This window comes from Mastigoproctus giganteus, chromosome 3, assembly GCF_048544385.1.
Source record: "Mastigoproctus giganteus isolate SK-2022 chromosome 3, ASM4854438v1, whole genome shotgun sequence".
Lineage (NCBI taxonomy): Eukaryota > Metazoa > Arthropoda > Arachnida > Uropygi > Thelyphonidae > Mastigoproctus > Mastigoproctus giganteus.
Genome location: NC_143577.1, coordinates 222,243,518 through 222,258,013, shown reverse-complemented (window position 1 = coordinate 222,258,013; position 14,496 = coordinate 222,243,518). Strand labels below are relative to the sequence as shown.

The 14,496-nt window shown below is 37.5% G+C and overlaps 1 protein-coding gene across 1 annotated transcript in view; it reads left to right on the top strand.

Annotated features, from left to right (window-relative positions):
• The window catches only part of LOC150088771 (uncharacterized), a 202,530-nt gene that overhangs the window by 113,399 nt on the left and 74,635 nt on the right, over window positions 1-14,496 (top strand). The window contains exons 34-35 of the mRNA XM_090370318.1: window positions 9,652-9,975; window positions 10,110-10,355. Of these exons, the coding sequence (XP_090226444.1) occupies window positions 9,652-9,975; window positions 10,110-10,355 (570 nt within the window). The remainder of the gene's footprint in view (window positions 1-9,651; window positions 9,976-10,109; window positions 10,356-14,496) is intronic.

The following is a 14,496-nucleotide window of genomic DNA, read 5'->3' as shown; positions in this document are numbered from 1 at the left end:
TCTGTCAAATAAAGCTTTTGCTACACTATTCTTGTATTGTCCAGCTTGTGCTGAATTGAAATGGGTGTATTGACCTCTACACATGGGTTTTTTAAAAACTGACGTCTTAAGTCTAAAACCCACCCTGGAGATCAATACATCCAAAAATGACAGGGTACCACCCGTTTCCACCTCTGAGGTGAATTGTATAAATTGGGAGAAGCTATTAAGCCAGCAAACGGCATCATCCTCCCTCCCCTTCTGGACCAGGGCAAAGGTATCGTCAACATATCTTCTCCAATTCCTAATAGGAAACGAACACCCACTAAAAACCCTACTTTCCAACTCCTCCATGGCCAAATTGGCCACGGCAGCACTAATGGGTGAACCCATGGCAGTACCGCGAACCTGCTTATACATAGTTCCTTTAAACAACATGGTACTAGCTAGACATAATTCTACCCCGGTGCAAATGTCTTCCACACCGAGAAGTGATCTATTACCAAGGGAGGCATCCCTGGTCAATGCCATTTTTACACAATATACTGCATGGGTAATAGGAATACATGTAAATAAAGATATAACGTCAAAAGAGATCATGCTCTCATCATCATTTATAGTCAAATTCCCCACAAAATTCACAAACTCTCTACTGTCTTTAACAACATATTCGGACTACCCCACTATGGGTGCAATTAATTTAGCCAAGTACCCTGATAGCGCATAGGAAGGACTCCCTATAAATGAAACTACAGGTCTCAAGGGCACTTCTGCTTTATGAATTTTTGGCAGTCCGTAGAATCACGGGAGTTGACTACCTGTAGTGTGTAATGACCAGTAAGTCTCCTTGGAAATCTTCCCCGTGTTCAACCAGGATTGTACCAGTTTATTGACTCGCCGTTCCAGCCCCACCAACGGGTTCCTCTGGATCACCATATAAGTGTTATTATCTTGCAGAAGATCCAATGCCTTCTTGTTATAATCTTCTGTATTCAGGACCACCGTTGATCTCCCTTTGTCTGCTGGTAAAACAACTATTCCTTCGTCTCTTCTCAATTCCTCTAGAGCTCTCTTTTGACTAAGGCTGAGATTCGGGGGTGCCTTCCTCACCTGACTCAACACTGCAGCTGACTTCACCCTGATTTCATTAGCTAAAGGCTCAGGAAACTTATTAATGGCCCGTTCAATACCCATTGCTATCTCCGCAATGGGGGGTTTCGAAGACACCAGAGTGAACTTGGGGCCTAAACTAAGGACTGCCTCCTGTTCTTTCGTGAGCTGTCTATTACTCAAATTATGTATAAAATGGGTGCTATTATTATATCGCTGTACCACATTTTCACTCACCAACCTATTAAACTTCATAATTTGTCTTTGTCTATATGACTCTGCTACCCTAACAACTTTATCCGTTTAAAAACCCATGTGTAGAGGTCAATACACCCATTTCAATTCAGCACAAGCTGGACAATACAAGAATAGTGTAGCAAAAGCTTTATTTGACAGAGTAAGATCACACTGTACCACTTCTGAGGATAAAGAAAAAGAAATTAATCGTGTCACGGCAGAACTTAGAAAGTGCGGATACCCCCAGAGGATCCTGGATAGATATAGTAGAGGAGTGTCCGAACGTAGGGAGTCGTTCGTTCCAGTAGCCACCGCATACATCCCCTACTATCCGGGCCTTACTGAACATCTGGCAAGAATTTTACGGGGTTATGGAACATGCTGTGTACAGCTTCCTGGGCGGAGGCTGTGCACAGCTGTGTCTCAGGTCAAAGACCGCATACCAAAAGATCTTAGTAGTGGAGTGGTTTATAGAATAGAATGCCTAGATTGTGGGGAGTGTTATGTGGGGGAAACAAAACGACGGCTCAGGGATCGTCTGGGGGAACATTTAAATGCCATAAGAACCGCTGAATACAACAAGTCTGCTGTGGCCGAACATTTTTGGGAGAAGCAGCATAAAATCTCCCCGGAGGACGCTATTATTTTGGATCGTGCACATGGATACTGGGAGCGTAAATGGCTCGAGGGTTTACGGATTAGTTCATCAAGTAGGAATACCATGAACAGAGATAGAGGTATACGTATTAATCCTATCTTTGAAACAATTATATTAAGGTCGGATGAACGATTTTCTTTGCCACGTTCCCGAGACATTTCCACTTCCAGTTCTGACCATGTGCCGATTGAACCACGTGGAGAAATACCACGTGTGGAGGTACCGTGAGCCTGCTTACTTAAAGAGATGTTGCAGGAAGTCATGTCACTGTTGAAGAAGGGAGCTGACGCTCCCGAAAGCTTCAGGTTTTTAGCGCTTTTAATGTTTTATATTTTAGCAAATTTTATTGTAAATGATCTTTTATTACAGTTTTTAGCATTCCGCAATAGTTTATTGTAAATATTTTTGTGTAAAGATTGTAGTCATTTTAAATTTTATTCAATGGTCGGTGTATGAATTTATATATTTTTTAGACATGAGTTTTCCCAACCTCAGAGGCCTCTTTCAGGACACCTTGCTTAAACAGGATTGAGGTTTAATCCCAAGGTGGAATTTACTGAATCACAGTTGCAAGACTTTCCATACAGAAAAGAAATGCCACATAAGCACATTTTTACACTGTTTCAGAATCCCTATGCTATTGTTTTGATTTGTGATCTTTATAAAGAAATTTATATTAGTCACAATTCAGAAGAATGGTTTATTTTCATGGACAGTTCAAGTAAAAGTTTGAAAGTTGTATTGCTTAAAAATGGGAATATACACCCATCAATCCCTGTTGGGCACTCTGTTCATATTGAGAAATACTGTGGAACTGGTAAACCTCTGTTAAAGAAGGTGAAGCATAATCAGTATAAATGGGATCTTGGGGACTTCAGATGATGGGGTTCTTTATGGGTTTTCAGGGTTGTTTCATGAATTTCCCTTGCTTTTTCTGCCTCAGGGAAAGCAAGGTAGTAGTTTGGTGCTACAGAAAAAGAGAATGGCCTGCCGAATTGAATTGTAACCTGGTACACACAATGCAGTGAACAATCCCTTGCTTTCATCATTCCATATCTAGCTGAAACTGGTTAAAAAAACTTGATAAAACAGTGGAGCTAGAAGGTGACACCTTCAAGCACTCGCAATTTGGTTTTCCAAAATTGTCTAAAGCAAAAGTGAAGAGTGTGCATTTTTATTGATTCACAAAGCAGATGTTGGCTTAACTAAAACAAAATGACTGATTCCAAGTGAAATTCCTAGCAGTCATTTTATTATGCAGTGTAAGTGGCTTTCTTGGTGATATTAAGAGTGAAAATTATGAAGAAATAGTTGACAAGACGATTTAAAATTTCAAAAAAATGTAAACCATTTCTCTGAAATTTTTGAAGAATGTCAGTTAAGTCCCATTATGCATTCTCCAAAATGGATTTTTTTCGGCCAAATCTGGGCAATGTTAGTGAAAAGCATGGATTCAGATTTCACTAGGACATTAGTGGAATCTGTCAAGAAGAGATACCAAGGAAGGTAGAAGGAAGCTATGATGAGCAACTATGTGTTCTTGGTTCTGGATGATCACACTGACCACAAAGACTAAGACACTGAAATGTACATTTAGACATCTTGGTCTTTTGTCAAGTTAAAATGTTGAAACCCTCCACTGGTTAATTAAAACAGAAATTTTTTTTTTTTGAGGAAGGTTTCTACGTTATAATTTGATTTTTTTTAGCTTGTTATTTATTTGTAGTGAAGAAGGTTAATAGTCCATTTTGTACATGTACTCAGCATAAAATCTAAGTAGAGACATAAAGAAGAACGGATATATCAGATGGGAGAGATCCTTAGAATAGGGCATCTTCTCCCTGCTCCCCAAAAAACTGGATTTCAAAGTGGTCATCACTAGACTGCTAAATTCAGTTCATGCTTCATCACTAATTTTGTTCTTCTATATCAAAAACAATATTCATTCTCATGTTAAAAGTTTCTGTACACATTACTTCCATTATCAAATTTAAGTTAAGCCTCTGTTCTTTGCTTAATAGATTCCAAAACTTTTAAGTTAGTTAGACAACTTCTGTCACATACTGAATGATAATGAGGGACATTTCCGATCTGGCAATTTGCACAAGTAGGTTTTTTTGACAAACTACTTATTCTCTATGAGAATATCCTTTATTTTCACAATTTGCACAAGTAAATTCTTTACTATAACACCTCTCTGAAGAATGTCCAAAACCCTGACAATGCTAGCACCTTGTAATTAGATTTAAAAAAAAAAAAAAAAAAAACACCTTTTGAATATGTGAATTCTTCATCCCATAATTTTCTCAGACTTCTCAAGTAAACAGCGAAGTTTAAACATATCCTCCAGAACCCAGTTCCTTACTGTGCCAAATCAGTTCATTTTAGGAATCAAACCAATGATTCATCATTAAACTCAGCTTGAATTACTCCAAATTCAGATAAATTATGATTTATATATAAATCCTGCATTAATTTTTGATTGCCAGTGTTCAAGTCTATTCATAAATAATAACCAGCGATTTCAAACAGTGCCTTCTTAACAATGAACCTAGAATCTTTCAATATTCTACTAGTTCTACAATGTCAGCACCTTTTGAACTATTAATATGCACAGCAATAGTTCTGTCATGTACCTCCCCTGTTCCCTTAACTTTTATATTCTTTAAATTAGTGTTAATTTCTGATACAAATACTTCAAGATCCATAGAGGTAACAGAACTACAAATGAAATCAGCTTTTATTATCACCATATTAGGTGTGCTAGTGAAGTACTAGCACCAGAATTATCAATATGAAGACCAGATCGATCGAACTTCTTTAAATAGGAAAGAAAACTTTCATTTGGTTGCTTGTTTGCAACCTGAATTAGACTGATGTTCTGTTTATTGAGTGATTGAAGAACTCTCAGGATTTCTGCAGTGTACTGCTGTACCCAAAATTTAGGATTTAATCACATACCACAACCTTAACATCCACAATAATTTCTATTTGTACCAAATGTTCAAGCATTACACCAGCCATGGCTTCGTTTATTCTTACACCCCAAGAATTCTTAGTCTCAGTTTTTTATTATTATTATTACTATCTCATAGCCAAGCTGATGTTTTATAAAACTTCCACATTTTTTCAGCCTCATGGAGAAGGCTAGTCATAATGTTCAAGCGATTTCTAATGCAGCTGTATGCATGAACAAAGTACAGCTTTGAGTCTCCAAGAAATTCAAAAATGGGAATGTTAATAAGGATAGTATATCCTTGTACAAAAGTTCATATAAATCAAACAACTCCATTAAGTTATCTGTTGCTATCCAACCTTTCCTAACATTTTGTATGTGTGAGCAGTCAAGCTCATTCCATCCAGTTCCTTTGTGGTCACAAAGGAACTGGATGCAAAAAATTATTTTGATATCATATACTTGGATTTCAGGAAAGCTTTTGACACTGTTGCGCATGGAAGACTACTGTACAAATTGGAGCAGAATGGTATTAAGGGTAAGTTGCTACAATGGATAAAAGGATGGTTAAGTGGGAGAAGACAGAGGGTGGTAATCAATGGGTGCTGCTCTTCGTGGACTAATGTTATTAGTGGAGTCCCACAGGGTTCGGTGTTGGGTCCACTGTTGTTTTGTGTATTTATCAATGATATTGATGAAGGTATATCAGGCTTAATGTCGAAGTTTGCAGATGACACAAAGGTTGGCAGGGTTGTTAATGACAGTAATGGCAGTGTGCTACTGCAACAGGATCTAGATAATTTGGGCAGATGGGATAAGAAGTGGCAACTGAAGTTCAACCTTGACAAATGCAAAGTACTGCATATGGGTAGAAGTAACCCCAGAGAAACGTACCAACTGTGTGGTACTACACTTAAGGTGGTAGAAAATGAAAAAGACCTGGGAGTAATTGTGCAGTCAGATATGAAGTTTTCTGAGCAATGCAGACAGGCTGCTAGGGCAGGTCATGGGGTTTTGTCAATGATATATAGGAATTTTGCTAGCAGGGAAAAGGTGATTGTCCCTCTGTATAAGGCAATGGTCAGGCCATGCCTTGAGTACATGTCTGGAGGCCTCATTTTAGGAAGGATGTAGATTTGCTTGAGCGTGTACAGAGAAGAGCAACAAGCAACACGATTGGTGAGGGGAATGAAGGGATTCTCTTACCAAGAGAGGCTTAAGTTCTGCAAATTGCAGTGGCTAGAGACTAGGCACCTGCGCGGTGATCTGATTGAGGTCTATAAGGCCTTGAATGGGTTGAGCACGCTGAATTCTGATGGGATCCTTCCACTTGTTCAGATTACGAACCTACGGGGACATAAGTTCAAATTAAGAAAGGACAGATGTAGAATAGATGTGCGGAAATTTGCCTTTAGCCACCGGGTGGTTAATTGCTGGAACAAACTTCCATCTGTCGTTGTGGAAGTTGATAGGTTAAATAAATTTAAGGAGGAACTGGACAGGCATTTGGAGGGAATGGTGTGATTTTTTTTTTTTTTTGGCTGATGCTGCATAAGCTCCTACACTTGCTTTCTTGCATCATGTGCCACTACTACTACTACTATAATAGCAGAAAATGTATCAATAAAATCATTTCCCCAAAACTGTGACACATACATATATAATCTCCGATTCTTTGCTTGTGTGCACATTATATACTACTAAATGTTACTCCTTACCCAGTTACCTACTCCAGTGTGGCAGGTAGCTCTACTTGTCCAGAAAAGAAAATTTATTAAATTAATGTCTATCTTGTTATATGGGTATTCAAGCATCAATGTGTGTTTTCCTTTGTGTATCCAGTTGGCAGCACTGTATCTGAAATTAAAATGAATACTGTTCAGTGAGCAACACAGAATGGTTGTCATAATGGTTTCCAATGGCAATCTTTATAATTAGATATCTCATTAGTACTATACTCCATTCCTTGGACACTCCTTAACCAAAATGAGGAAAAATCATGTTATTCTACATATAATGGGTTATTTCCCAACTAAATAATTCTTAAATACTCTAGAAGGAAAGGGATGAATCAGATTGGTCCACTGGATATTGATGGTTCAACAGTTGAGGATCCTACTCAGTTGGCTAACAAACTAAACGAGTATTTTGCATCTACATTCACACATGAGGAGTTATTCAGGGAGGGGAATGTCAGAGGTGAATTAAACTCTGACAGTGAGCTAGATGCGTTTGTAATAACTGAGAGGAAAGTGGAGGAGAAATTGTTGAGGATAAACATAAAAAAAGGTATCTGTGGTGGATGGGATCTATCCATTTATATTAAAGGAGGCAGCAAAGGAAGTAAGCAAACCCTTAGCCATAATTATGAGGGCTTCTTTGGACTCAGGGGAGGTACCCATAGACTGGAGATGTGCAAATGTAACCCCAATTCACAAAGGAGGATCAAAGGCTGACACAAGTAATTATAGACCTGTGAGTTTAACTTCTGTTCCAGGAAAATTAATGGAGGCACTGGTTAAAGAAGCACTGCAGGATCATCTAGACAAGACTTCAGTTATAGCTCGGACACAGCATGGTTTTGTTAAGGGAAAGTCTTGCCTGACCAATTTGGATACTATGATGGAGTCACAAAAGAACTGGATGCAGGGAATAGCTTTGATATTATATACTTGGATCTTAGAAAGGCTTTTGATACTGTTGCACATGGAAGACTGCTGCACAAATTGGAGCAGTGTGACATTGGAGGCAAATTGCTGCTATGGATAAAGGGATGGTTGAGGGGGAGAAGACAGAGAGTGGTAATCAATGGACACTGCTCATCGTGGACTAATGTTATTAGTGGAGTCCCTCAGGGCTCAGTGTTGGGTCCATTATTGTTTTCTGTATTTATAAATGATATTGATGATGGTATATCAAGCTTAATGTCCAAGTTTGCAGACGATACAAAGGTTGGCAGGGTTGTCAAGGACACTACTGACACTATGCTGCTGCAACAGGATCTGGAAAGGTTGAGCAGATGGGCTGAGAGGTGGCAAATGAAGTTTAACATTGACAAATGTAAAGTACTACACATGGGAAACAGCAACCCCAGAGCAACGTATCAACTCTGTGGTACTACACTGACAGTGGTAGAGAATGAAAGGGACTTGGGGGTGATTGTGCAGGCAGATATGAAGTTCTCTGAGCAGTGCAGATGGGCTGCAAGAGTAGCTCATGGAGTATTGTCAATGATATACAGGAATTTTTCCAGCAGGGATAAGGAGGTGATTATTCCCTTGTATAAGGCAATGGTCAGGCCACACCTAGAGTACTATATACAGGTCTGGAGGCCTCATTTCAAAAAGTATGTAGAGCTGCTGGAACGAGTACAGAGAAGGGCAACAAGATTAGTGAATGGAACAAAGGGTTGCTCTTACGAAGAAAGGCTTAAGTTTTGCAAATTACAGTGTCTGGAGACTAGGCACCAGCGAGGTGATCTGATAGAGGTGTATAAAGCCTTGAATGGTTTGAGCATGCTCAATGCTGATGGGATTCTTCCTCTAGCTCAGAATAATCACCTGAGAGGGCATAAATTCAAATTGAGGAAAGACAGATGTAGGATAGACGTGCGGAAATTTGCCTTTAGCCAGCAGATGGTGGAACAGACTTCCATCCCTTGTAGTGGAGGTTGATAGCCTAAATAAGTTTAAGGCTCAGCTGGACAGGTATTTTGAACGAACAGAGGGGTGAAGTGGAAGTGGGGTTTTTTTTTTTTTTTTTTTTTGGCTGATGCTGCATAAGCTTGCTTTCTTGCATCAAATGCCTCTACTAATGCTAATGCTAAAAAAATGCTAAATCGCCTGAGAGGGCATAAATTCAGATTGAGGAAAGATAGATGTAGGATAGATGTGCGTTTGGTAGTTGTTAGCGCATCGGCTTCTGTGGCCATATTGCACCTCCCAAGGTTTTTTTTTGTGCAGTACTTTGATCCAAGCCCGAGGCGGGAATCGAACCCGCGACCTTTGGGTTGCCGGGCAGGTACTTTACCCACTCGGCTAGCCCGGTCGGCTAGAGATGTGCGTAAATTTGTCTTTAGCCGGCGGGTAGTTGGTTGGTGGAACAGACTTCCATCCCTTGTTGTGGAAGTTGAAAGCCTAAATAAATTTAAGGCTCAGCTGGACAGGTATTTCGAACGAACGGAGGGGTGAAATGGAAGTATGGGTGTTTTTTTTTTTTTTTTTTTTTTTGGCTGATGCTGCATAAGCTTGCTTTCTTACATCATATGCCTATGCTAAATTATTGAGATTCTTATACTCCTTATCCTAACTGGCCTTTAACTTAAATTGGCTTCACTTTTTAACTTAAATTTGACCAGTGTTTATCCAAGAGTGCTGAGCTTGTTTCATAAACATAATTTAGAGCACCCGATGCACATACTTACACTTCTGTCTGTTGAAACAATTTTCTCATTTATGCACGCCTACAAAATGGTTCTTGCTATAGTACTCTCCTACCTTGTTTTACATGTAGCCTACTCATGATTTCTGCTCATTAGTGTACATATTGATACTCTTCTTGAAAAATCCTCATATTAATAAATAGATAAGGTTTTTATCTTTTTATATGTACATTAGGTATAAAAGCCACTTTTTGTAATCCTGTAGAAATAAATTTTATTATACCAATACCAAACTTCATCTTGATTAATGTATTGCTATATGTTTTGTAGGCCCTCATTGCAGAAAATATCTCTCCAGAAGGTGGCATAGTTATCCTGATCACTGGAGGTAATAAAGTATTGAATTCAAATAACCAGAAGTATGATATCATACCAATTTCAAAAGCCATGGAAGAACTGGTGAAATCAAAGGTGGTCTTGCATACCATAGCCATGGGTGAGATTGGTGCGGAGAACCTTAAAAATCTTAGTGCAGCCACAGGTGGCATGAGTTTTATAGTAAGAAACACATCTGACTTGGACACGCTCGAACTCATTGATGCATTGCAGAAGGTTGTGACTTTACAGAAATTCCCTGAAGAGGAAGAAATGAAAGTAGATATTAAGTTCATATGTCAATGCATTTTGTTAGCTTAATTTAGACACCAGCATATAGGAACTATGAGCTATTTTATAAAAAAACTATAAACTTGTTTTTTTTTTTTTTATAATGTTCTCTTCTGTTGCAGCTCCATCAGCAGTTTATTCATCTGGGAAACCTTGGTAAGAAGTCATTCTTCTTTGAGGAACAGACACCAGTTGTCAAATTTGCACTACGTTCTGATCAGATGCCGCATCTTCGCTTGAAGTTTATCCATAACACTGGTTCGAATACAGTAACTCTAAACAGCACCAATGCACGTCGCAGAAGAAGTGTTCCCTTTACTTCCTCTGTGGCTGCAGATAAAACATTTACCTTTGTTACTTCTTATCACGTAAGTGAATCTGCTCTAAAATATAAACTTACTTTTATGAGGTAGAGTCAATAAATAAATCGTAGAGTAAAATAAAAAACAGAAGTAAGAAGGGCATAAAACTAAAGTCCTAAACCAAAGCATTTATTTTTCAGCATGATCACCAAAAACATTTTTACACTTGTATTGTCATTTAATGAAATTGTGGAAAATTTCTGGGTAAAAATAAGATGCTTTTTGTCCATCCAGTGATTTAACCAGTGCAGTACATCATTTCCAACCTTCACATTGTCAGAAAAATGTATGCTACAAAGCTGTTGTTGAAGTAATTGTAAATTTATTGGGAGTGAGATTAGGGTAGCAGGAAGGATGATGGTCTCTTGTGCTGCATGCACTGTATATGCAACTGTGTATTGTTATTTATTAAAATAACAATAAGTTTCATCACAGTAACAATCTCAACATATCATTACACATCTGAACAGCCAGCATTGTTTTCAGCCAACTGAGACCCAGGTTTCAGAAGTGCTGTGTGATGTAGCATTCACAGTATATCCAGGCTTTTAAAAATGCAGAACACCATTACAGTTCTTATTACCAACCTGCAGACTTCTTTGTTTGTGGTGATCAGTTATTCAATCGCATTGATGCACATTTGGATTCTAGTTGAATGTGGGCTTCTGATTCATCTCTTAATTCCATTTCTGATGACAAACAGGTTAAAAATGTTTGTTTTTATCACTACAACCAAATTCTTTTTATGCAACAGGTTTCCAGAACTTGATGAAGAGATGGGATTAGTGAGAAAATGAATTTGCTGGATTATATTGAAAATGAATGCTATGTTCGTTTCAGTTATTTGCTTATTTCTATTCTGACATAGGTGTTAAGACTCAGTAGTTATAGGTAATGTAAGTCCTGTCTCAAATGACCAAAAACGCCAGTCTTGGAAAAAAAAAATTATCTCCTGATAAACCCCTATTTTTCCATAAAACATGTCCATTTCTCTAAATTAAACTACTCTTATTTGTTTTAAATCATATGCAAAGTTTTATATTTCTTAGTGAATAATTTTTTTGGAAAATTAAATGCACTAGGCATAATCCTTATGGGTTTTGATAATTAACTATATAATATCGGTGTAAATACACCATAGTTAACCCATATATTTGAGCTACGATTGTAGCGTAGAAGGCATCGTTTTAAATGTATCTCATAATGTGGTTGCCTTCACAACAAGATAGCTACTATTGAATTACTTCAAATAAATAACGCTTCTCTAGTAGAGAAGACTACTGTTATTTATTTTCAGCAGTACCACCACCCAGACGATCGTTTCGAAGCTTTTTGGCTTCGTCATCAGTGGGCGGGCAGGTACCCAGGTAATACAACAAGCCATCTCAGTTGCGAAGTTATATCCACATTATGAGAGATGCCAGAAGGGTGTGGTGGTAATGTATTTGGAAAATTAAATGCACTAGGCATAATCCTTATGGGTTTTGATAATTAACTATATAATATCGGTGTAAATACACCATAGTTAACCCATATATTTGAGCTACGATTGTAGCGTAGAAGGCATCGTTTTAAATGTATCTCATAATGTGGTTGCCTTCACAACAAGATAGCTACTATTGAATTACTTCAAATAAATAACGCTTCTCTAGTAGAGAAGACTACTGTTATTTATTTTCAGCAGTACCACCACCCAGACGATCGTTTCGAAGCTTTTTGGCTTCGTCATCAGTGGGCGGGCAGGTACCCAGGTAATACAACAAGCCATCTCAGTTGCGAAGTTATATCCACATTATGAGAGATGCCAGAAGGGTGTGGTGGTAATGTATTTGGAAAATTAAATGCACTAGGCATAATCCTTATGGGTGATACAAATGAGATACATTTAAAACGATGCCTTCTACGCTACAATCGTAGCTCAAATATATGGGTTAACTATGGTGTATTTACACCGATATTATATAGTTAATTATCAAAACCCATAAGGATTATGCCTAGTGCATTTAATTTTCCAAATACATTACCACCACACCCTTCTGGCATCTCTCATAATGTGGATATAACTTCGCAACTGAGATGGCTTGTTGTACTACCTGGGTACCTGCCCGCCCACTGATGACGAAGCCAAAAAGCTTCGAAACGATCGTCTGGGTGGTGGTACTGCTGAAAATAAATAACAGTAGTCTTCTCTACTAGAGAAGCGTTATTTATTTGAAGTAATTCAATAGTAGCTATCTTGTTGTGAAGGCAACCACATTATGAGATACATTTAAAACGATGCCTTCTACGCTACAATCGTAGCTCAAATATATGGGTTAACTATGGTGTATTTACACCGATATTATATAGTTAGTGAATAATGTAGGCTTCAGTTCATATGTCCAAAAAACATAAATCTAAAACTCATCCTTCCCACAAAATACTCTAATTTAATAATACAAAAAATTGTTTTTTTATGTCTAAAACACCTTATAGTGTGTTTATACACAAGAAGTTTCATGCCATTAGAAAATATAAAAGCTTTTATACAGAAAAAAAATTATCATTTATTATGAAAATACTTAGAAATACAGGCTATATTACTTGATATTTACAAATTGAAAAGATTAATTGGTATTAAAAAACTCCTTAACTTGAAGTCAATATAACAGCATCTCTTAAAATTAATGGCTAACTGAAACTAGTCAACCTATTTCATCCATAATGGTCTACATTACTAATGTAAGCAGTCTACTTTGCTTTACTATTAGTAGTAGAAAATGATGCAAGGAACTAAAGTTGTACAGCTTTAGCTGAGGGATGGGGGGGTAATCCACCTTTGTCTGTCCATTCCTCACAATAATTTGTATGATCTTTCCTTAAATTTATTCTAAGTACATTCAGTACAACAGATGGAATGATTGTTCCAACAATCATTGACTACCTGATGGAAAGCAAATTTTCCCACATCTACTGCAGCCATCCTTTGTCAATTTAAATTTGTCCCCTTATGTGTGTTGCCTGAAAAACATTAAGGATGCCATTAGCATTTAGTTTACTCAATCCATTTAAATTATTTAGATTTTTGCACTTCAATTGAGGATCTCCTTGCAGTTGCATAGTTTCCAGACAGGAAACTATGCAACCAAAGTTTGCCTCCAAACTGAGCACCAGTATTCTGCCTTAGCTTGTCTAACCCTCTTAGTGACTTGCAAACTAGTTTATACCTACTGTAGGTTTCAGTGTTCCATAATAATTTATAATCATCCAATGCATTTTTCTTCTCTGCTATTCAGACATACGTTTAAAGTCTCAGCCTTGACCAGTATCTCTTAGTTAGTATAAAAAGCCTATAAGCTTCTAAAATTACTTTCCTGAATGCTCTCCATTTAGAATCTACAGTTGGTAACATCACAGTAACAATCTCATCTCTTTACCTTTTTGACTGTAGCTATAACCTTAAATTTCATATCAGTACACTGATCACTGTCACCTAGTGGTTCCTTTACTTGAAGATTCTGAATGCATGAAGAGGTACTGCTGATAATCAGATCAAGAGTATTGCTTTCTTTTGTTACCCCCTATAACATGCTGGTTTAGAAAATGGTTATTAAGTAAAATCTAGAAAAGTTCTGTTACTGTGTGAGTAACCAATCCACAAGTTCCACTCAATATCTGGAAAGTTAAAATCCTCCATTATATGACATTCTGATTTCTCACCCACCCTGTTTGTCTGTGTAGTTATTTGTTATACTCATCACAATCATTTGGCCTATAATGTACTCCCACTCTAATTTTTGTTTTCCCAGCAGTTTTGTCACACCAAACTGACTCACCATGACAGTGGGTGCACTGCATTAGATTGTATGTGCTTCTTAACCATGGGCATAATTGTTTGAGCCTAGTGTGATAAGAACTGATAAAACATCCAGCAAGTTGCTTTACTCATAAAACTCTCCGATGTGTACTAAATTAATGACATCTCTCATAGACAATTATTTAAAGAAAAATTTAAAATAAATGGCTGAAATATTAATCAGTTCAAAAATTTTAAAACAAACACTAGAAAAATTGATAATGTTTTCAAATATATCTTTGACATTTGATAATTAATTTGAAATAGCCTTGACCAAACTTGACACTCTTTATTCATGTGTGGAAAGCAATA